Below are 24,417 nucleotides of genomic sequence, written 5' to 3'. Positions count from 1 at the left end.
TTTTTGAGGTTACCTCACTTTGATGTATTTGCTTCAGCATAACTTTAAGTACAGAAAAATGCAGAGCATGGAAATAAGCAGACATGTTTATATTCAGTAAAAGAAAAATCTCTGAAACCCTCTCCCAGTCCTGTCAGCTGCAAATAAAGTTTCTGTCTGGGAAATGTGATATAAAGCTTCTTCAAAGATTCACAGGTAAAAAGTAAATACTGTTTAGATCATCAAATAGCCTCTATATAAAAACAAAACCCAGAATTATCACTCCTGCTGGGGTCGGTCTGAAAATGTAATGCAAGGCTTAGTACACGGGCACCAACACACATAAGAAATAATTTCAACAGTAAATAAACCAAAACCCTACACTTACAGAAACCTCCCATCTAAATGTATCTACAGATCATTAGAAAATACTTGTCAGTAAGTCCAGTTTCTATAAAACAATTGCAAATGCAAAGAAACTATCTAATACAGTCAAGTAACAACTGTTACATTAATTTAAAATTACCCTTTATTTTTCACAAGTTTTTCCAACATGTTGTGCATTTTGGCACTGTAGACTTTGAGACAGTTTCAAGTTTCTTTAAATTACAAACAGTAGATACAGTAGGAATATTTTAAACCAATTTCTTTAAAATAAATGTCAAGTTAAGACCCTTAGCTTTAAAGAGAGACTGCCACCGTTTCATCTTCCTGATACAAAATTCAAGTAATTTTAAGAGTAGAAAATTGTCTCTAGAAAACATCCTATTATTACAATTTACCAGCATTCTGAAAATAAACATCAAATTTCCAGTATCAATTGGGTGCAATTACACACTTAGAAAAATAACTCACTTTAAATGAAGGTCACTTGCTGAAGAAAAGTAAGTTTTCAACAGGATGAGTTCTCAAAAACAAATGATAAACCATTTTTTCCTTGGATAAATGATTTAAACCTTGTTCTATCTCTGCAATTAATTTATTTTTTCTTCTAAAGGTGTACACTTCAGTATTGAAAATGAATTAAGGAAACAGGCTACGGGGATATTTTCCCTTCAGTATATACTGGTATATGCAGTTATTGCTTATCCGAAACAACTGTAAACAAGATGCACTTCATTTTGTTTTTATGTTGTGATTTTTCACTGCTTGGTACCAAATATACAGACCACACAAACTTTAGCTGTGTCGCTTTACTGAACGAAAACCACAACAATTTTTTCCGATGATTTTGTATCTAGAGTTGTTTGGGTTTGTTTTTTTCTCAGTGAAGAAATGGATTCACTGTGCTTTTCCATTTGCCCTCCTTACCTACTCTTTAGGTCAGCAGAATGGAAAACCAAGCAGGACACGTTTATTTGTGACTGAAGGCTCAGAGCAGATATCGAGAAATCTTCAACAATATCAGAATATTTTCTGTTTTTCATTCTTTTTCCCCAAAGTACCTTTGTTGCGTAGGTACAGGAACTTAAAGTTTCTTTTATCACCATCTTCCAGAAGAAATCTATAAATAAATGTTTGTGTAAAGAACACTGCTGTTGAAGAGGGCAAAAAAAAATAAAATTAAGGATCAATAAATGATACTGCAATGTATCTTGTGCCATTCAAGATAGGAAGTCCTTCGTGTAAATGTGTAAGTCTTCCCGGGTGCATGAAACTCCATCCTTTCCTGGGAGACTCAATGGAGCAGTTGTACCTTATAAACTTACATCCACCTCCCTGTAGTAAAAACACAAACAAAGTAAAACCCTAAACATTTATCCTATGTTTTAGTAAAGTAAGTTCATTTGCATACATTCATGACTTCAAATATTTTACCATTTTTAATAGGTTGTTAATTTTTTTCTTTTACTATCCCAAGGTTCTTTAAATGACACCATCTTTAGAGCATTACTCACATGCATCTGCAATCAAAGATTTCCCTCCTCTTTGCTTTAGCATTTGCTGGATAACAACTCATTCAAGCAGCAACTCTGACAAACACCTTCAATAACTTTACTGTAAATTATACAGGAGAGAAGCAAATGATGCTCACAGGCCTTGTTTCAGGACTGCATCCCTAACCAGGATAGCATTTAAACAAATCTTAAATGAATTAATCTGGCTGCTTCTTTCAAACTGAAGGTTTGCTTTCTAGAATAGTAAACGTGGCAAGTAAATTTATGGGTTTTAAGGACTGTGGATGATACAGGCTTATAAACACAACAGGTTAAGCTTCTCTGCTAGTCAATGTTGGATATTACTGCCACTGCCCTGCCTAGCTCTATGCTCTGGGGACTGTTTTATTTGAATCAATATCAGAGTAGAAAATAATTTAGCTCAGAAAAAAACAGGTAAAAGAGTTGAAAATTTTCATTCTGCAGCTGATCTAAAAGAGAACCATTAAAAAAGTTCTATAGAAAAGAAGCCATTTGAGTCAACTTGGCCCTATTTAAACCTGAAAAGGAATGAAGGAATTCAGAAATATTGAAAAAGAAATAGTTAACATCTCCAAAGTTTTTCTTTAAACCCATTCTCTCCCATCATCTGAAACCAGTTTGATCAATTCAGCCTGACTGCACCAACAGTTCTGAATCCTGCAATTAAGCAAATTTAGTACTTGTCAAAAAACACTAAGGCATTATATATCCCAATTTCTGATGTGCATCTTTTCCTTTTCATCTTGGTCTCTAAGAATATGCATTTGGGCTCTAGTTTGAAAATAAAATTGGGCACTCAAAGGACATTTTTTAAGTTGGTAAGTTGTCAACTTACTTGAAAGTCCTCTCCTACTTTGTTGAGAGCGATGTTGATTGTGAACGTGGAGGAATCATGATGAGGTCTGAGCGACCGTTGTCTGTCAGGGCTGTATTTCACAACAAAATTCAGTAAAGCATACCCCTGAAATAAAATATACAGTCAGACTTCAAGTTGTGAACTGCCAAGTCACATACAGGACTCTTGGGATTTTTTCAAGTTTCGTTAAAAAAAAAAACCCCAAACAACATTTGTTTACAACTACTGTTATGCCATGTATAAACTCCCCAACAAAATCAAACAGGGTAATTCAGTAAAATTCTTAAATTTAGTCATGCCATGGAGTAATTATCTGCAAAAGTTTTAATCCCATACCTTGGTATAATAGCCAGCAAACACTTTCAGCGTTACTGGTGCAATGAACTCCCTTATGAAATGCAGCCATTCATTATCCAGTCCGATTTGCTTCATATGAATATCATCAGTTGGGACATTTTCATAACCTCCAGAAATACGGCTGTCCTAATGAAAACACCGCAAACAGCCATGAAATATGAACACAAAATATTTCTGGCATTTCTACAAATATTTATTTGAAATCTACAGAATCACAGAACTGCAACAAAGCAATACTTCAGTGAGCATATGTGAGCTTGCTGTATAGCAAATTCCACAGCTAACTGTCATAGAAAAATCCTGAGATATTAATTAGTAAAAGCTGGAAGTTTTTTAAAGGATGAGTAAATATTTGGATGTGTTGCCTGTAAGTAAGAGGGCTTCTTGGGGTAATGGTTTTATTTATTGAGTTTCAGATGGAATTGAAGTTGTATCAGATTAAGAGAGTACAGGCCTCAATCTGACATGGTAAAAAACATGGAAATAATTTGAAGATGAAAGTATGGTAAAATCCTTTCTGGAGGCTCCTACCTTCAATAAAATTGTGACTACAATTATTCTCATTTCCATGGTACCACATTTGTGAATGAGACAAATAAAGTCCTCTGATTTTTGTGGTAGTTAATAAATACCTCGAATTTTCTGAAAACACTGACACAATATCTCAGAACATCCCCCATAGGGGGATGAATTTGATAAATTAGTACTTAGGTGGTAAATTAGTAAAACTTGTGGAACAGTTATCAACAGCTATCCAAAAATCAGCCTTGGGTAACTGTCAGGTTACTACTACAGAAACTGCACTACTCTTAGTGTCTAATTTGCTAGTTGAAAGCTTGCATCGGGTTTATGTGGCACTTTTGGTAGCGGGTGGGGGGGCAGTGCTACAGGGGTGGCCTTTGTGAGAAGCTGCTGGAAACTTCTCTTACATCTGAGAGGGCCAATGTCAGCTGCCTCCAAGACAGACCCACAGCAGGCCAAGGACAAGCCCAATGGTGTCAGAGACAGCACCTGTGTCATGGCCACTTCTTTAAGAAAGGGGGAAAAAAACCCCAGTGCAACAGAAATTGCAGCTGGAGAGGGGAGTGAGAATATGTGAGAGAAACAGCCCTGCAGACAGCAGGGGCAGTGCAGAAGGAGGGGGAGAAGGTGCTCCAGAGATTTCCTTGCAGCCCGTGGTGCAGACCATGGTGAGGCAGCTATGCCCCTGTAGCCCACAGAGGTCCAAGGTGGAGCAGAGATCCACCTGCAGCCCCTGGAGGACCTCATGTCAGATCAGGTGGATGCCCAAGGAAAGCTGTGACCCCAAGGGAAGCCCGCACTGGAGCAGGGTTCTAGCAGGACCTGTAATGCTACAGGGATCCCACACTGGAGCAGACTGTTCCTGAAGGGCTGCACCCCATGGAAAAGACCCACACTGGAGCAGAGGAGGTGTGCAAGTCCTCCCCCTGAGGAGGAAGGAGTGGCAGGAGACAATGTGTGATGGCCACAATCTCCCATTTTCCCATCCACATGAGTTTCTGGGGAGGAGGAGGTAGAGAAAATGAGGACTATATTTAAGCCTGGGAGGGAGGAGTGGGGAGGTGTTTTTAAGATGTGGTTTCATTGCTCATTATATTATCAATCAAATCAGAGTAGGAAGCAAACTAATCTCCTGAAGTTGAGTGTGTTCTGCCTGTGATGGCAGTTGATGAGTGATCTCTCCCTGTCCTTAACTCATGAGCCTTTAGCTGTATTTTCTCTCCCCTGTTCAGCTGAGGAGGGCAGTGATAGAGTGGCTTTAGTGGATGCCTGGTGTCCAGCCAGGGTAAACCCACCACTGGGTTAATTGAAGAATAAATCTACTGAACAAGAAGCTACATGCTAGACAAAGCTAAGCATTTTACATCACAAAGCAGAGGTTTCAGGCCACTGGCAATTGTTGGGATATTTTTTGTTGCAGTACACTGTGACTCACTATTGTAAAGGTACTCACTCACTAAGGTCATGTATATATAGCCTGACACTTACTTGGTGTTTTCCACCAGACCATTGTCCAAAATGTTCCATTTCTTCTACCAGTTCATCACAGGCAGCGTCAGAAAATATGGGAAACCAAAACACATCTGGACATGGCTACAAACAAAATAAAATTTAAAAACTTAATCCACAAGTACATTCTCACAAAAGCAAAAAGTAGGAGCTACCTTGTAAGCCATGACCCAGCATTAACAGGTGTGTCAGTGTACCCACACATTCTGTGCCTTATGGCTCTAAATAACAACCCTGATCTTCTGCATTACAAGCTATTATGGGGAACAGTTTAAAACTTAACATTGTTTCAAACACAAAAACAACTTATCACAGCTTCTTAAGGGGGTAAAGTTCATTAAGTCACTGTCCCTAATTGTCACAGAACTCATCATCCAACACAAGGGCTCTGTCCAGATCAGCTGCATGAAAGCAAGAAGCCTGGACCAAATGGACCATCATGGCAAACATTCCGTTCTGATCCAAAAAATAAAAAAACCTGTTCAATCACAGACCAAAGCAGCATTTGTGTGGAAATAGTTACTGTACGCCAATTTATTATCAGTCGGTTCCACAAATTTTTAGAAAACTACTTATACCTACCTGTTCTACTATATTATCAGTGAAGATCTTTGAGTAGTTTGGGTTTATATAAGTTTCCTTCCAGTCCTAAAAAAACCATGATTTTAAAACATTACAACAAAACAAATAAATTTAAGTGACAAAAAACAGTTTATCATCTATTCATTTGCTCTACTGAAAGCAGTGAAACAATTAAACAATTTCTTATACCCATAAAAAAATTGGTTCTTATCATGTCAAAACTCATGAAACCTGTTACATCAGGGCCATATCTCCAACTCCTTACTCTCATCATCAGTTAGCTTATTGCTATATTGTCATTTGCTTAGATGGGTCGAAGAGAACACCTTTCAGTACATAATCAATATTTGGTGCATAGCAGACAAATGTTCTCCATGTAAAGTCTTTAAAACCTAAGCCCTTTATAATATATAAACTTCACTTTTTTTTGATAAAATAACTCTTTCATCAATAATTAGATGCATACCACAGGATTTTCAAATATCTGCCAGAGGTCATTGTTGTAGTGGGAAGTATTGTAATTGGCTGTAGAAAGAAGTCTTCCAAATTCATGTCTGTTGGTAATGTACATGAAAACACCCTATACCAAGTAGAGAAAGCATCATTAGCAAAACTGTCCATCTTAGTAAATACCAGGTTTTAAAAAGGTCTGTTTATGACTGCACTTCCATAAAATATATCACACATTTGTACACACATATTATACATGTGCTGATCATTTAGCATCCTAATTTTCAAATGTTTGACTCCAATCACCAGCTACTGTTCATAATATTTTCCTTACGAGCATTTGGTTGTATTATTTTCTAAACATGTTAAACTGAAACATATATTGTTGAGAACATAAAAACATGTACAGTTATAGAAAGGAAAAAACAGAGAAGCAACTGGTTGACTTGTTTTCCAGAAAACCTAAGCAGACACACTGGAAGCATCTTTTCTCAAACTGAAAATGCTCACACAAGAAAACCAACATCTAGGGTTTAGTTTCCAATTAAAAACTGAAAGAATAAGCTAACAATCAAAGGGCTCTTGAAAGTCAGAACAAGCAACTTATTTCAGAGTATTCACTACGTGATCCATCTGGTGAATTGGCCTGAAATAAAAAGATATTGGCAAATACAGGAAACAACAATATTCACATCAGCATACAAAACAGCTGAGCACTCTGAAGTCTGGTCACGTAATTATGTGCAAGATGTGAAGTGTAGATAGATACAGCTTTATTATCAAGCTATTAACAGAAGATATTAACAGAACTCTCTTGATTAGAAATAGTAGTAGAAAATAGTATTTTTAAAAGAAACTTAGGTTCTGTGGGACTTTTTCAGTTAACAGTTTTTCAGACTAAAACTTCATTTCTGAAATGTTTGTGACTTTTGGATTTGCAGCGGATAAAGACATCATCATTTGGGCATGTTGGTACTTTTGTCTATGTTTTTGTCTGAAAAAGAGTTAAACTGTTAGAAAGATAATGATTATGTTAAACATGCCCAAAATCATTGGGCACTTACCAAATCATAAAATAGCTGCAGCAAGGAGAATAAGGAGGGCCTGGGTCAAGAAATACAGCTTAAACTGACATTGTGGTCACTGAGGGGGCCTGGCAGACCTGGGTGATTAGAGCTTTACTCCTTCCTAAGACTGCTGAATCAATTTTAGCTACAGAGGCACAGCGTCAGCACACCTTGGCCTCAGAAGCACTGAGAAACCTCCCTGGGGAAACAATGAGCCTCTCTAGGATACACTGAGCTGGTCATGAAGAACCTGTCCCTGACAAAAACTTGAACCTCAGAAGACTGAAGAGAAAGCTAGAGCAGTATTTCATTAGAGTGAGTGGACAGAAGAGAAGTTATCTTCCTGTGGTAGAATAATACTGCATGTAATAATAACTCATTAATAAAAAAAATAAATCAAAACCTTTGGGGGTCTGAGCATATGGAATGTTTCCGAAGAAGGGGAGTCTTTTTCCCTTTGTAAAGTCTAAAATGAAGGAGAATCATCACATCAGTTTTCTGACACATAATCTCTCTTTTTCTGACTACGAATAGGTTTCCACAGTTACATCAGGTAAATAGCAGCCTTTGCTTTATAGCTGATATGCCTTTACAGACAACATGCATCTCCAAGCAAAGCTCTTAATACACATGTCCAAGCTGTTTCCACCAGCCCCTTCTTATCTGCTGCCAATACAAAAACAAGCACATACCAAACCATCCTACAGCCCAGACTGAGAAGGGGGAAAAGAGAAAGCAATTTTCTGAGGAGCCAGTCAGATTAGTTTAATGAGCACATGGAAAGCACAGGTTGGCAATAACTGATGCTGAGAAGATTGGAACACAACAGGATTGGACAGGAACATTCTGAGGAATCAGTACAAACAAAGGAGATCATGCCTTGTTATGAGGGAATAAAAAAATCAATACTTGCCAACTTTTCTTGTTCAATTCAGCAAAATTATTTTTCAATGCTATAGTGTCTGGAAATAGGTCTGGTTTAGGTCTTATTTGTTTCTGTGCTGAAACTAGTGTAAATATCAGTAGAAATGTGGATTTACATATTCATAACTTTACAGTACAAATACGATTTCTCTCAGTACCTACAGCTTAATGCAAGTAACACATTTCTGATACAGTTTTTATCTATCTAGAAAACTTAATGAGTAATTCATGCTCCTTAAGAAGATTCTGACCATTTGATAAATGATTTAGGTTTCTCATATAACATAGCTCACCATTATTTTAAATATATACCTACTTAGATAAAAAAAATTGCAAAATATTCCAACTTAGTCTGCTACAAGCTCCACACCATATAAAAATGTGCATAAAAGAGGTGGTCCAAATGCACTGGTAAGTTTTAAATAAAACACAGCAGAGAAGTTGAGCCCTCTTTCATCTGTTGAGGTTGCGCCAATGAGAAAGGTATTTTAACCTCAATAGAAATTTCCAGGGAATTTAACTAGAAACCATCACACAGTCAGTGCACCAGTGCACTGACTTTGCAAAAATCTCTATTCTCAACAATGTAAAGAAATAAACCTAGTGTTCTATCTCACAAAAATTGGCCAGTACTTTAAATTAGAATTAAAATATAATATCCAAGATCAATCAAGTAAAGCAGTGAAGTACAGCAGGACACACAGACATGAGTGTATTTGAAAGCAAGCTGTTATAGATACACCTTACCATTTCCCTGGCATTCCTGCAGAGTGCCATATCAGGATCCAACTTATCACGCATGAAGTAGTTCTTTTCTTTCATCTCTGATCTGAGAGTTTGTCCCTTAATTAAGTATATATTAGCCATGTAAGGGATATTCCATACTCCTCTGTTGAAAAAAAAACAAAAACAAACCCAACACATACAAATAGTTTAAAGCTATGAAAACTAATTTGTTGCCTATTCTATTAAATCAGGATCTCTATATCTGCTGACAAGAGTAAGCAATTTGCAAGGAGAAGAAGCTGAAAGGTTCCTAAGACATTTGAAAAACTACATCTGGACATCTCAAACATAGGCGTAGGCAGTAATTCAATTTTTATGAAGTATTTTTATAAAAATATAGAGAAGTCAAATTCTCTATGGAGTTTTAACTAGAAATTTACTTCATATTTCTATAGTTAAAGCAATCAGTCAAACTCTCTTAAAATATTATTCTACACTGCCAGATGGAGAAAGTAATTCCAAAACAGATTTTTAAATGAGTTTAAAGACTTCACCGAGACTTCACACAGCTGGTCTGACCTCCTCACACAAATACCCATGGACCACAGCAGGCTGTGTATTTATGTGAGTTGGGCCAATATCAACACAAAAGCATTGCTTTCAGAATGCTCACTCTGCAGATTTCCTCCCTCTCAGCACCACGAGTACATCTTTCAGTACAACTGAAAACAAGCAGTCAATCTGTTTCTGACCTTTCTGTTCTTCCAGAGCAATGAAAAGGCATCACCACATGGGAAAGTCAAGCTTGGAACAACTTACATCACATTCATTAAGGGAAGGATAAACCCAAAAGTTTATCCTTGACAAAAGTATTGCTGAAGAGCTCCTTAAGATATATCTGACATAACATACAGGATAAAAAACACAACGAAATTACAGTTGTCCCACTGGTTAAGCATTTGTCCCGAAGAGATGACATTTGATGAATGCAACAATCATTCCTTTTGGCTAAGGGTCCAGGGACAAAGTTTTGGGGTTGCTATTTGTTTGTCCTGCCTTTTCCTGTATTATGCACTGCTAGAGTAATCAGGCACAAACAGACCAGTACTAGTAATGACTGTGTCCAGTACTAACACCAGCTCATTAGGTTAAGTACTTTGCTTTTTTTTTCATGCTGTGAATGGGAAATAACAAGTGTATTTCTATGAAATCAAAAATGCAAAACAATATAACTAACCTAAGGTCTTCAGGAATTTTACCATATTCTTACATTTTCATGCAATACATTGCTAATAACCATATTGGATGCCTTGGCTTTAACAATTAGCTTACAACTACTTACACTCTGTTCCCTTGGACAATATCAACATAATCTTCTGATCGGGCATAGTAGCCATCTGGGCTCAAAGCACCCCAGAAATTGGACCAAAGCTTCCCGTGACGAGTTACAAGCGGAGCAATTATCTTTCTGTGAAATGACATGTTTGAATAAAAAAATATCAAACTCCGAAGCATTTGAAATTCACATCAGGAATTGCTGCTTGACAGGTACAAAATGCTTTGTGAATTATTGGTCTCCAAGCCTGTTATGGAATATGGCAATGATATATCACAGGTAAACAAAGAGGATCTAACTCTATGAGAACAGAGGGGATCTTATTTTGTCTGGACGGACCCCAGAGAATCCTTTCAACCCAAAGGAAATTCTACAAAATAAGAGATATACTACACCTGTTCTGTTCTATCAGTATTCTTAAAGTTTTTGGGTTTGTCAGCACGACATCTGCATCTATGCTTAAGTAATATTCACATGCTTTATCCTGGCGACAAAGGTCCCTAAAAAGACGAAAAAAGAATGATTAACTCCCATGTGTCCAGGAAAAAAAATCACAAACAATAAAACAAACAAACAGATAAAAAACCCCAAACCACAACTAAGTACTCTACTAATTCGTTGCATTAAAAGCCCTCTGCAGCACAGTATTGTAAAGAAAGGTGTGTTTGGATTACAGTAGAGTGATTAACCTAAACAAAATTTAAATACATGGATCAGATGCCTTATATTTTTCTTTTAATAAACTTAGTGACCTCTAACCTTTACCAAGTTCAGTAATACCTATTATATAGTTTCCTAATGGAAAATAGGGTGGGGGAATCATGCCACTAATTTATATGACTGGACATCGGTAAATCACTTTATAGCGAAGTAGTGAAGTACGAGTAAGCTCCTCTAGCAAGTAACTGCATGTGGTTGTAATGTTATCTTTGGAAAAAGATTCTACAGATGTGATCTGATGATCTGAATAGTAACTGAAACCTTATGGAGAGTGTAAGACAAAAAGTATAAAGAAATATACATTTAAAGACCTTTTCTTTGTCTTTTTTGTGACTTACAAGAATAACAGGGTTGGTAATGAGAAATATAAACAAACTGCACAGGCAAGAATAGAATTAGAAAAAGTAATTAAATTTGTCCACACACTATTTTTATGTTACCATTTTGATCTCAGAAGAATAAACTATCTGTGCAGATTCCCAGGCCTTCAAGAGAAAGCAGCCACCAAGCAAAAAACACATTCTACTGTAAAGATAAAGGATACACAGACCAGGTTTGTGTGTTTCTGTCAGGGTGCACTCGCTAGGCTATACCTGCTAGAGTGAATTTAGCTTTCCTATGCCATCAGAACAGCAGGAGATTACAGCAAATCAAACATACTTTTAGAGGAAGTGCAACAGTTTCCTCAAGTCAATACTACAGCAGTAGCTTCCTATCATGCAGGTGGTGGCATTACTTTTGTGTATTTTTTCCCTATTTTAATTCCATCGTAACAGCTTGAAACACTAAAATTATTTTACTTTCTTGTTTTAAAACATCTATAAATACTGCTTTAGTTTAAGTTCCACTTGATTTGATTGATTCTGACTGTTTTCTGGAAAGGAAAAGATCTCTGCCACTTCAGAAGATCTGATAAACACTGGATGTGACAGGTTACATACAAGTCAAGAAAACGGCTGGCATGGCTTCCTGCCTGCCTGCTTTTCTTCCCTTCCACTACCTAGCACTAAATGTTCCCTAAGAACTACTACTTATCAACATCTTATAGGTCTTTTTGTTCAAACTTTCTTCTGCACAAAGGACTGAAGAGGTGTAACTTGGCTGGAATCATAAAAGGTACAGCTTTTTTATTCCATAAATTTGAGACATTCTTCCTCTTCAAGTCTGATCACTAGAGATGTGATAACTGATCTGAGATAAATTTTTAAGATACTCAAATATCAGAAGTGGTCTTCCCACTACTGCTGAGATCACTGTGTTTGAACAACACCCTCAGTTTAAATCTTTGGTCTGTCCTTAGAGGCAAAACGAGAGACTTTCTTCTATCTTATGCATATATTTTTATGACAGAAATTCCTTAATCAGCACTTTCACACATAATTGCCCCAGCTGAAACTACCAGGTTTTATTTTGGCCATAACATGGTCCCACAATTCAGTCTTTATGACATTTTCCATTACTAATCTATTCTGTTCAAAGCTTTATAACTACTGAACGCAATTCACATGTAGCTTTATCATTAGCTTAATTATAATTACTAATAGTAACCTGACTTTTATATTGCACTTGGCATTGGATGTTAATTTTCTTCCAAAAACATTCAGCTCCTTTGTCATTATTCTAATGAGAAAAATAAACCCAAGAGACCAACAGACTTGATGCCAGTCCAGGGTTCCAGCCACAACACTGGCCAGCACGTCCCCAAAAGCAGGTAAACTGTTTGCTGCTAAAGAAAAATATGAGTGGAATTAACATTTTTAATTACAAACGTGATAAAGTGGAACAGATTTATAGTTAGTTGTAAATAAACATAACTGGAAAATTAATTGCATAATAGCAAAATGAACTGTCCTTCAACTTTTGCCTTTTTATTTTTTGCGTCCCCACTCTCTTTAAATCCAGAACCAGAGAATTCTATTACAATTGGTCCCATGTGCTTAGTGTTAGAAATCCTCCTGTTCTTCATTCACACAGTAATCCAAACCACAGAATACTAAAAAGCTTTGGTCTAAGTCACATTCATTCATTCATTCATTCAGTAATCTACTAAAAACTCCTTGAAAGCATTACTGTCTTAAATAGTGCAGAAATGTCAATGTTACCATTCTGACTTATTTTTTCCTCCTATTTCTTTCTCTACAACGTTGAAGACTGGATTACCAAATGGTAAAACTTATTCTTCGCATTTGACATGATGAATTGTATCTGAAAATGCTAGGAGAATTATGCTTTAAAACACCAAGTTTTGCCATTTAGTGATCCTTTGTGCTTTAAGCTCACTAACAAAAATCTCCCTAAAACACTATGGGTTTCACATAGAGATAGAAAGACAGTGATAAAAGTTTCAGTCAACACTAATAAAGCATGCATACTCTCAAGAAATTCATGCATCTTCTCTTTAGGCTTTCAGTGCTGCGAAGTAGCTTTCTCAAGGAGATAAATGTAATCCTGAATATTCACATGCTTTAAAGTATTACATTCTTACAGTATATGTTAATCTCTCCAGATGCAGAAATCCCAGATCATATGTAAAACTATTTGTTATGTATATCCAGGTCACTGGATATACAAGGAGAAAGTGAAAAGTGCTTTCTAGCAATGCTCATATGCATTGTAATATACTTTCTTACCTAAATGCAATGGCTAAAACCTTCAAACTACTTGCTTTACACTCCATCTGCTCTAAACCAAGACCAAACGTTAAAAAGAAAGCTGTATTCTTGTACATAGAGTAATTTCAGTGTAGTGATTAATAAAAATTTAGAAGGTGGCCAAGATTTTTTTGTTGGAAGTGTAAAGTGAAGCTCAGCAGATCAGTTTGAAGTATTTTGCAATCAGAGTGATGTTTGACTTCGTTTACAAACCACAAACCCATCTGGAACAGTGACCTCATCTGAAAATGGGAAAGTGTCACTGCTCTCTTCCTCATACTTTCCACTGAGATATTCCAAAGAATTAGCTGTTTATAAGAGTGAGACATATTGTCTACCCAAATTCTTTGCCATTGAGCCACCTTCTTTTTTTGATATAGTTTGAACTTGCAATTAATCAAGTTACTGTTTTTACACCCCTCAGTTTGAAAATACAATTCCAAATGTGGACTGAAAGCCCAAAGTGAGAGCACTTAAACCATCTGACAGATCTCTGAAAGAAAAGGTGTTCCAGATACAAGACTTCAACACCCACTGAAAGACTGGGTGACATCACCTGCCATTTAGAGTTACATTTTGCATCTCTCCAGGCAGCCACAATAGCATAAAGAAGCTCTTATCAACCATCACTAAAAACAAACAAATGTAGCCAGAAAACAGCACTAATGTTTAGTTTTGCCTCTCATGTTTAAGTATTGTTACCACAGTCACCACACCTGGAAGCCACTGAAATCAGGAACAGGTGGAAAAGTTGTTTTTCTGCAACACTCAAAACGCTGAAGTGTTTTGGAGAAGCAGCTCCAGAAAATCCAAGTCTCTAATGGAAAACACATGACATCTAGGAGAAAAAGATTTAATCCCTTCTGCTCTTACTTCAACCACAGCCAAGACACTTGCCCTACTCAAAGGGCTGAAAGGGGGTCCTCCTGTGTCCATGCCATTGTTTACCAAATGGGAGCTCAGAGACAATGATTTAATATCCTCCTTCAAGAAACACACAGGAAATCCCAAATTTAGCTCCAAATTCAATGGTGTTGTCAGTGAACTCTAACTGATTCTGATCTACTCTTCCTGAAATTTTGGAAAGCTTTCAGCGTAAACTTCCATTAAAATGTGCACCTTACCATTAAAAGCTGAGGTAAATTTTTTTTAAAAGTTAAGGAAAAACTGCATGCAGTTCTGTTACTAATGTTTTTGAGGGAGGAGAAAAAAAAGAATCAACCCCCCCAAAAGAAAAACCCTGAAGACTAAGTACTGGGGGAAAAATTATCACACAAAATAAAAAGTTTTTTATAAATAAAGCCTCAGAAATGCATGAGATAAATTCCCATATTTCCTGACTTTCTGCTATTCCTTGAACATATTTAATTACTATTTTATGTTTTCTGACATAACAAATTCTGTAACAGCTGGCTGAAATCTCATCTGCAACCAAGGCAAAAATCACAGATTTTTTTCTTAAAGAAAAAAAGAAAAAACTGTAAGAACTATACCTTATAGACAAAGGCTACAAAAAAAAAAAAAAAAAGACAGACATGGAAATCAAGTGATGTACATTCAGGGAACATATTAAGAAAACATGCAGCTGAACCTTCCTTCTCTTTGTTCTACTTTGTACTCTTTCCATTTTGATTCAGCCACAACAAGGCAAGCTGTGCACTCCTGTTCCCCAGTATTGTTGAATTCTTACAAGTTTTTGCAGATTGCACAATTTTTGGTCCCTACTCAACTTTCACAAGCGCAGGAGAGGGCTTTCCATGTCAAGAAGAAGCAAAAAAGTAAATGATTCAATTATTCTTTATTATGTAAATGAGAAAAGTAGATCAACTGCACTATATACTCAAAGTATTCTGCTGAAAAACTAGTCCTTCAATGCTTAAGTTGCCCCTCTCTGTATTTATTGAATCCTGTTTTGCTTCTTCAAATAAATAGACTCTGTGTGAAATGTGCAAGTGAGGAGAACAAATTAATTCTAAGTCTACCGGAAATTAACAGAGATACTAAAACCAGCTAATTTGGAAAAGGAGAGAAAGCAAGTGCTTGAGGCAGATGGAACAAAACTATCAGTCAATAATGCAGACAGAGGCAGGAGAAAATTAATCAGAAGACTGAATATATCAATCTCTGTAAATCAAAACAATAAACAAGTTTGAAGAATTATTCTTTTCAAGTTATTCCCATCACAGTATTAGTGAGAAATAAATGAGGTTATGATGCTCAAAGCCAGATGAAGGGTTGAAAAGCAAATAATTTATTAGAGCATCTGCCCTTGCCTTGAACATCCTGTACTTCCAAATTAGACTTTTTAAAGAAATGTAAAATGTGCTTGTTTCAGTGAAGTTGGTGAGGTTCTCAAGGGCAGCCTTGCAGACCAGGTGTGCAAAGCAAGCAGCAGATTAAATGAATCTGCTTCAGACAAATTGAAGAGAGCCACTGAATTATATCTACATTGTTCACATGAAAGATCCTACTACTAACACTCAGGCTTTTTGGATGATTCAGTGTTTTGCCATTGTCTCATTCCACACACATTATACTTCATGTTTTCTCTATATACGATGTATCTCTTTAGGACAGACTCTTTATTAGAGGCGCCTTTCAAAACGGGAGCAACATGGGTCAAATTACATCCACACAGGGGATAACACATCACACATATGATTATCTCCTTGCCTTGCAAACGGAATTTAAAATAATTTTGTGTAAATATTACAGAATCACAGAATCAACTCGGTTAGAAAAGGCTAAACAAATAAAAGACCTCTGAGATCGTTGAGTTCAACCTAAATGGATAGCATTTTTATTTATTTAGCATGCTAAATATGCACTTAAATTACTATTTTTTTATCTACAGATCAATCAAAGACCATATATCAAAAGCTCTTTCACATAAGTAGGTAGATTCTATCAAAAGATGACAGGTTTAAAGATCTTTGGGTGAGATTTAGTAACAGTATAGATAGTGATTACACTGAAGATTCTGCTTTATGCTGTCTATATAGCAGCAAAGAGGCAAAGGCAACTCCAGAATCTCCACCACAGTTACACATAACATACACTAAAAAGAGTTTGCAAACATGGTACATTTGCTATAGAGACTATTAGAAATAAAGAAAAGAATTATTTATAAACAAGTCAATGGTTGCATAGACTAACATTGGACATCTGCGGCATTCCTAGAAAGGCAAAGGGAGAGGCTTGGATCTCAGCCACAGATCAGTTTCCAAGTGGCTTCAGCACAACAAAATGCCATTTAAACAAATTTCCAAGAACACCACAGAAACTCAAGACTAGACCTTCATTCTTTCAGTTGATGCTATGAACAGCCTACGCTTTGCTCTTAAGCTCTGAACAGAAAATGGCCTTTTCAAACTAACTTCTCTGCTCATGGAAGATTTGGTAGAAGAGAGAATGAAAGAACTATCAGAGAATGAAGTCTGCTCAAGGGCCACCTGGGACTCTGATCTTAGTGGGATCCTGGTCTGTAAAACCCTATACTATGACTGATGTCCTGGAAGAGCCACAAGCAACTCTGTGGTAGCAGCCAGTGCTGCAGCCAGTAAAGAGACCTTTGGACAGGGTGACCTGATGTAGGATACAAACTCTGAGGTTCAGATTCAGGCGTGGCAAGTGCCAGGTTTAAAAGCTAAAGTTTTGGATAGTCTAGTAAGAAGAAAAAAAAAAAAAAAAAAAAAAAAAAAAAAAGGCAAGACAAAGCATAAGATAAAGTCAGTTGCCTTTGCAAGTCTCGGTTTTGGTTTGTTTTTTTCTTTTTTTCCCCACTGGAAGCAGAAGCTAGATCACTTAAAAAAATATTCCCCTTTGAACCACAGGAAGAAATATAATTCCATCACCTGTACACCCAGATCAAGCCTTAATGGTATGTTTACTTAAATATAATGTCACTTGAGGAAAAGAGTAGAGACTAAAACAACCAAAGTGCAATTGTTAAAAGCATATCCAATGCAATAGGTACTTCTATTCCATAAAAAGTTAGCTTAAAAATGTTTTGAATAAAAAAACAAAAATAAAAAAAATACTATTGGTTATGCATCGTCTATGCCTCCATCAGAAGATGAGACTACTAGGTAGTCCAAAGCAGAAGGATGTTTTCACAATGACTAAAAGCTTTTTATATTAGACAAAACCATAAAACACTCAACAGTTCATATCTTATGTCTAGATCTTTTCTACCAAAAAAAACTCCCACTTTCATATCTGAAGATGTAAAGTTGTTAATGGTTAAGATGCCAAATAACATACATGCAAAATGAAAACATGCTAGTGGTACGCATCAATAGAACATATTTATAAATTACAACTTACATTCCCATGTTTCGGGCTTCTGCTTGACTCAGATTTTCTTCAGGTCCAACAATTTTTATATTTTTGATAATATTCTTGGCTTTTTCCCAGAATTTCTTGATGTGCTTTTCATGGTAAACCTCCTGCAATCATGTTAACATTGTTTATAGCAGATGTAAAGTACACTGCTATGAAATCATAAACATAAGTGTCCAAGAACACATTGTATTCTTCCCTAAAGAAACAGATGCCAAACATTTAAAATAAAGCTCTTCCATCCAAAATTTTAGCAAAATAATCCGAACATCAGCAATATTAATCAAAGTTGTACAATGATGCAAGATTCACAGATTGTTTATGCAATATTTTTCAGGATATTCATGTTACAATCTTTAAAACCCATCCTACAACCTCACGCAGGAGTTTTTCATGCCACTCTAAATCGCTTTAGAGAGGGAGCTGCCACTTGTATCGAAGTGTGCAGGCACAGTCATGGTCTCTTTAAAATGCAGTCACATAGTCACACTGATTGTTTCTTTAATTTCTATTTACACCCTACCTCTATTTACGAGAGCTCAGCTGCATTCACTACTTCCAAACCAGTGTCTTCAGAGTAGCTTCTGCCTATTATGCCTGACTTTAGAATAATTAAAATATTGGGTAAGGGTTTTCCTCCCACTATAATAAAAAGCTATTCAGTCTTTATATTAATTTCAAATACCATATGACTTCTGGCTGAAGCAACAAAATAGCCTACAATCCCTACGTGCCTATCACATTTATACCTTTAACATCCCCTTAGGAAAGCACATTGAAGGCTTTAAAGATAAGCTCTACTTCTGTTACTTATCCCTTTCATGCTATCACATCAACAGTCATGTATGCACCGTGACATAGGGTACAATTAAGTTTTACTCCCATTTCTCTTCCAGCCCAGTTTCTTCCAAATGAATCATACACATTTGACACCTCACTCACTAAAATCACAGAATGGTTTGGGTTGAACAGGACCTTAAGGATCATCTCCTTCCAACCCCACACCTTCCATTGGACCAGGCTGCTCAAAATAGCAAAACTTGACTGAAGGCACTGGTGAAGGATCAGCAACACCAGATCATTAGGTAATTAGCAAAAAGTATTCAAAAGCAACTTCTCTGTAGTACCAATCAGACTGGATCTGAACACATCAGTCTTTCCCATGGGTCCCAGCAGGAATGCCAAGAGAAACACAAACGCATTGGAGTATCAAGATGAAAAGAAAAACCCATGTCAATTAGTAGATAACAATTATTAATAAGATTTGGCCAGTCCTGAAGTGGTCAGGCAGTTGGCCCAGATGATTGTTGTAGTCGCCTTCCAACTGGAACTATTCTATTTTTACTCTCTTCTCTTGTTTTACGTCAAGAGTACCTCCCCCAGAAACACACACTTCAAAATACATTCTTTTTCATTACTAAAAGAATCTAGGCAGTTTCTTTAAATAGACTTCAGGAAGCCCTGCCATAATTTCATTTAATCTGTGCATTTTTCACAGTTCAGCATACTAAACTGAAAAATTATCTCTTCCTATGCATTTTAACTGTGTTCCTATACAGAATCCATATACTCCCTCACATGCTTTGATTCATCACATAATTTCCAAAATTGAAGTTTTGCACAATAGTAACATCATACTTACATTATTATGAACAAAGATACTGAGTGCCTTCTGTGGGTAGTCCAGAGTCAACAGTCTGTCTAAAAATTTAGGTAGGAAAGGAGTTGGTTGTTCAATGAAAACACCAATTTTTACTCTTGGATATTCCTAAAAAAAATGATATTTTGACATAACCAATAAGATTTGCCTCCTTACTAAGATTAGTTATATTAAAGAGCAACTAATGTCACGTTGTTGTAAATTTAGTCCACACAGCTTTCAAGCAATCAAAACCAACTAGCTCAAAAGTGCTATGTGCCCTGTTTATTTTCACTGGCTTCACAAAAAAGCAAAGATAATGGATTTAATATTGCTGGAAAATTCTTTGAATTCAATAACAAACTGGAAGCAGAAAATAACGTATTATTGTTTTTAAAGTTCTTACTTTAAAAGAATAATAAAACACCAAAAGAAGCGTTTAAGGAAATATACCTAGAATGGCATGGCAAACTCATTTTTTTGAAAATAACACACGTACATACATAAGTTACGTTTACAAGAAAATATAAGGAAGACTAGTTTTTTAAAAATAGTTAAAGAATAAATACCACAAAATATTTTAGCCATTTGTACTTTAAGATGAAAATTGCAGTACCCTTCTATAAACGTATATGCATTATTCCTCCCTGATCATTTCAAGTGGGCTTTGCATTACTTCCCCACCCACTGATTTTAGGAAGACCTTTGATAAACTAATTAGAGATTCTCTCCTCACATCCAAAGATATTGAACTTTTATCCACCTTATTTTAATGTGAATTCACACCTTTTGAACAGTGGTATTAATTCCTGGTGTGGAATTCCTGTGCTTGATAGAGATCATAACCACTAAAACAAACATTGACAGCACCTTTGTGTTTCGTGTATTCCTAAAGTATAGCATTACATTATGCAAGACAAAGAAATTTAACCTTCAGAGGCCTCAACTCCTACACAAAGAAATACATTGATTTAACAAAAATTATTTCCGTCTCAAACCCAGACAATTATTACAAAAGCCTAATCCACTACAAGGCTCAGAGAGAAACCTTATATGAGTATAAAAGGTTGCCAGTTAGCTTTCCTTAGCTTTCCAACACCCACTTGAAGAGTGTCTGGATAAACCATCAACACATGCTGAGATTTTAGTGTCACTGTCTACATCGGAAATCCAGAAACACCCTGGCAAAGGCACCAGATCGGAAACATTAGGCACCAGTGTTTACCCTGACTACCTCCTATTCACAGCTTCATCTGCAAACCTAATAAGCACTCACAGGGAGATCCTAATATCTTCAAAATAACTGATGAAGACATATGTGTCTTGAAAAAGGCACCTGAGGGTGGTGGCACAGGAACTGGTACCACTGATGGAAAGCCATCGGACCAAGCTGAGCACACACATGTGCTGCCAACGCTAGAACTGCTGCAGTAACTGTATTTTGTCATTCTTCCCTTATTCTCTAGGACAAAGGGAAATAGGTTCAGGCTTGACCTGCAAAGGTTATACAGAGAGCGAGGAATTACTGACACTGCTTCAGTACACTGAAGTGTGAACCACCTGGCTTTGCACTAAAATCTGTGACCAAAACAAAATAGTGTTTAAAAAACTGAGTAAAAATTCCTGTAAACTGCATCTTCTCAAAGTAGAGTTCATCAGTGTAGACCTTGGTTTACCACAGAGCTGTCATGCATAATCTGAATCTACATTACAACAAGTATTTTGAGCATATTAAGTCAGAGGTTTTGGTTCTTCCCAGTTGTGCCTGAGCAAAAACACATTGGAAACACACAGTCTGCACCAGGATGTTAAGTTTTCTCTGAGGTCATATATTTTTACTTTTTCACAAGCAGTAGTTAAGCATGTGACAATTTTTGGAAGAAATATAGAACAGTGTCTCAGTACAACTACACAGAGCAAAGTCCCAGATCTCCTGACACAGGAGTTACCAGTGAAGTGAGAGGATGAGTGAGGTCATCCTTTCCAGATGCACTGGGAAGTCTTCATAGCAGTAGCAAGCTTTAGGACTTAAGAAGCAGTTCTAGGGCAATTAAGTTTGTTGTCCAGTTTAGTTTAGGTTTTAGAAAAAAAAAACAAAAACAAAGAAAAAACCCAACAACTTAAGAAAAGTGGCAAAAATTTACATTTTTGCCCAGGTGCATTCTTCAACTTATTTTCCATTACCTTGCTTTTACCTGAAGAGATAACTAATTTGAGGGTGGCACAGGCTGCTGACATTACCAGATGAAAGCAGCTACTGAGTGTTTCCACACCTCAGCCATGATCACTGCCCAGGAGATCCTGTTTCTGTGAAGGGCACAAGGACTGAGCAGAAGACTCTGCACATGAAGCTCTCAGCTCCTTTGAACAAAACTCCAAAAAACTAGCAAAATCCTCAGAAGATATGAGTGCACAAATGCAGAAAGTTAAATACAATATGGGAAAAATTATCAAGAGTAGTACTGCTCTTTTCACTGAGGATTTCTTGTCAAGTAGCAACCAGACAGGCCTGAACAGAAAGCACGTTCAGAAAATGAAATACTGCTTGTACTTCAAAATGCCTGAAGTAAACACTTCCACTGAGGCCAAGAAATTGTTATTTCTACTGGCAGAGTAAGCGAGGTATGAAGTCCAAAGAATGCAAGGAATACACATTCCAAGCAGATGTACATAAACCATAGGAAACTGTCCAGTAAATCATTGCAAGCTACTCCCCATCACTGGCTTTAAGATTTAACTGCTCCCTCAACCATGTTTTAATTACCAGTACCATTAGAAAAAACTTAGACAATTTGTTTTCTGCAGGTAAACTTTATGATGCAAGTGCCAACACTATTAAATCACCATTCAAATGTTGTCTCTTAAAACAAAAATAAAATTAAAAAATATTTTAAAAATCTGAAAGTTATTACAATACCAGTAATGACTTTTTAAATTTATATCCCAGTCCATTAGCTACTTATTGCCCAGAAATTCTTTCACTTTTTCCCTTCACTACAAAGATAACAAGCCACTATGTCTTTCATGCTGTCCTCAACACCACCTTCTAAGACCTGTTCTCATGCAAAACTTCAGTACAGAACAGAAACAAAACAGCTGCTGGAAACAGCCTGTTAAGAAAAATCAGAATTTCTTTTTAAGTACAAGCCTCACAATTCCACATGGTAGAGCTTAGTCTTTACTCTGCCTAAAATTTACTGAGTACAAGCTGAAATATTCATAAAGACACTAAAGACATCATGCTTGGAGCCAAAGAGCCAAAATTGCCAAATACTGGATATACACACAGGTCACGTGTATGTTTTTTCTACAAGAATTCTGTACTGAAATCCAGTCTCAATCACATCATATTTCTTCTACAGAAACATATTTACATATACAATACAGATATCTGTATTGTCCTTTACAAGGTAAAGCAGTTTTGACTGTTTATCTCAGAAAATAGGAATTGTAACCATATCAGTTAACTATTAAACTCTATTTGTAATAGAAATTGTTGAATTGATGCATACTTAGTATGTTGTAGGTCTGCTGCTAAAAATCTGAAATATCTAAAGAGTTTTTCTACTTCTCCCAAAATTCTAATTATTCACTTGTATGTTGCATGATTCAAAAATTATTCATTCACCCTCAGTAACAGAGGTAAAGATCTGGAAGGTTTTTGGGGATGAGATCATTTTCAGTAATATTGAGGAAGCCTATACTAAAGCCACTGATTATTCCAGTGAATTAGAATTTCATCTTTACAGTTTCATGTACCAGAAAAAAAGTCCTGATGTGCCTAAGAAAGATGATATTGCATAACAAAGACACTTTGCCACAGAAATCACTATACACCTCTCAACTGTATTCAAAAGGGGTTTGTTCCAGACAGGAGTTTTCTTACCGTTAATGTTGACAGGTCTAACAAGTCTAAATCACAAACACTGCAACCAGTTTCCCGTGTCCAAGTATTAGGAATATAGTTTCCCAAATAATTCAAGTGAATCTGGTAAATAAATGAACAATTCAGATTAATGAAACATGTATGCAAATGGTGATCTGTACCTTTAAACAATTCAGGTTTATTCTTTAATCTCTTGTAACTAAAGGCAACTGACAAGAAACAAACAAAAATAGATGGTAAAAACTTTTTCTTATTCTTTTTATTTACAAAACAGATTATATATGTACTATAAAGGCTATGAAAATGAGTATTTCATAAAAATAACATTGCACTTGAGGTAAAAAAAATATTTCATGTCAGAAGGTGAGGATAATTTGGTATCCATTTCAAAAAGTTTCTCTAACCAACGCTATTTACTAACCTGCAAATTGGAGAGATTAAATGTGAAACAGAAGTATCTTCTAAATAAAAAACTTTGTTTGGAATAAATTCTCGGAATTACTTTCATGCTAGTTTCTTTACTAACTAATTAAAAATTTTCCCAATCCTAGTATACTATTGTCCTCTTAATTCAATTCTAAGTTTAAAAGAGAAGAATCTAACCACATTGACAAAGTGATGCATAGTAAGAGTTTCCTCTTTGTTTTTAAAACCACATCACTACATGCAGAGACTGAGTTTTGTTGAATGTAACATAACTCATGGATTGGTATAAGAAGTTCCATCCTAAACTGTGTGCCCTACTGTAAAATACAGAACTTTTCTTTGGCAATGTGTCAACAAAGCCAGTGATGACAGATAACTTCAGGATTTAACTGAGGCAAAAATAACTGTAGCAATATGGAAGAAATTGGTCAAATATTTCACTACTAGTGAGTAATTATAAGCCGAACAGATAATGGCATCATTATATTCACTAATTCCAAAAATGAAAAGCAGTGCAAAACCTAAGC

The 24,417-nt window shown here is 36.2% G+C and overlaps 1 protein-coding gene across 1 annotated transcript in view; it reads right to left on the bottom strand.

Annotated features, from left to right (window-relative positions):
* Positions 1 to 207: 207 nt before the first annotated feature.
* Positions 208 to 24,417, bottom strand: part of PLOD2 (procollagen-lysine,2-oxoglutarate 5-dioxygenase 2) — a 67,587-nt gene continuing 43,377 nt past the window's right edge. The window contains exons 9-20 of the mRNA XM_027650457.1: positions 23,465 to 23,566; positions 19,582 to 19,707; positions 17,925 to 18,046; positions 10,623 to 10,727; positions 10,234 to 10,359; positions 8,913 to 9,054; positions 6,191 to 6,304; positions 5,725 to 5,790; positions 5,122 to 5,226; positions 3,091 to 3,237; positions 2,734 to 2,859; positions 208 to 1,698 (exon numbers count right to left, since the gene is read on the bottom strand). Coding sequence (XP_027506258.1) covers positions 1,543 to 1,698; positions 2,734 to 2,859; positions 3,091 to 3,237; positions 5,122 to 5,226; positions 5,725 to 5,790; positions 6,191 to 6,304; positions 8,913 to 9,054; positions 10,234 to 10,359; positions 10,623 to 10,727; positions 17,925 to 18,046; positions 19,582 to 19,707; positions 23,465 to 23,566 — 1,437 coding nt within the window. The 3' untranslated portion in view covers positions 208 to 1,542. The remainder of the gene's footprint in view (positions 1,699 to 2,733; positions 2,860 to 3,090; positions 3,238 to 5,121; positions 5,227 to 5,724; positions 5,791 to 6,190; positions 6,305 to 8,912; positions 9,055 to 10,233; positions 10,360 to 10,622; positions 10,728 to 17,924; positions 18,047 to 19,581; positions 19,708 to 23,464; positions 23,567 to 24,417) is intronic.

This window comes from Corapipo altera, unplaced genomic scaffold, assembly GCF_003945725.1.
Source record: "Corapipo altera isolate COAL_440 unplaced genomic scaffold, ASM394572v1 54, whole genome shotgun sequence".
NCBI classification, from domain to species: Eukaryota; Metazoa; Chordata; class Aves; order Passeriformes; family Pipridae; genus Corapipo; species Corapipo altera.
The sequence above is the reverse complement of the archived record's forward strand: the minus strand, read 5'-3'. Positions and strand labels throughout refer to the sequence as shown.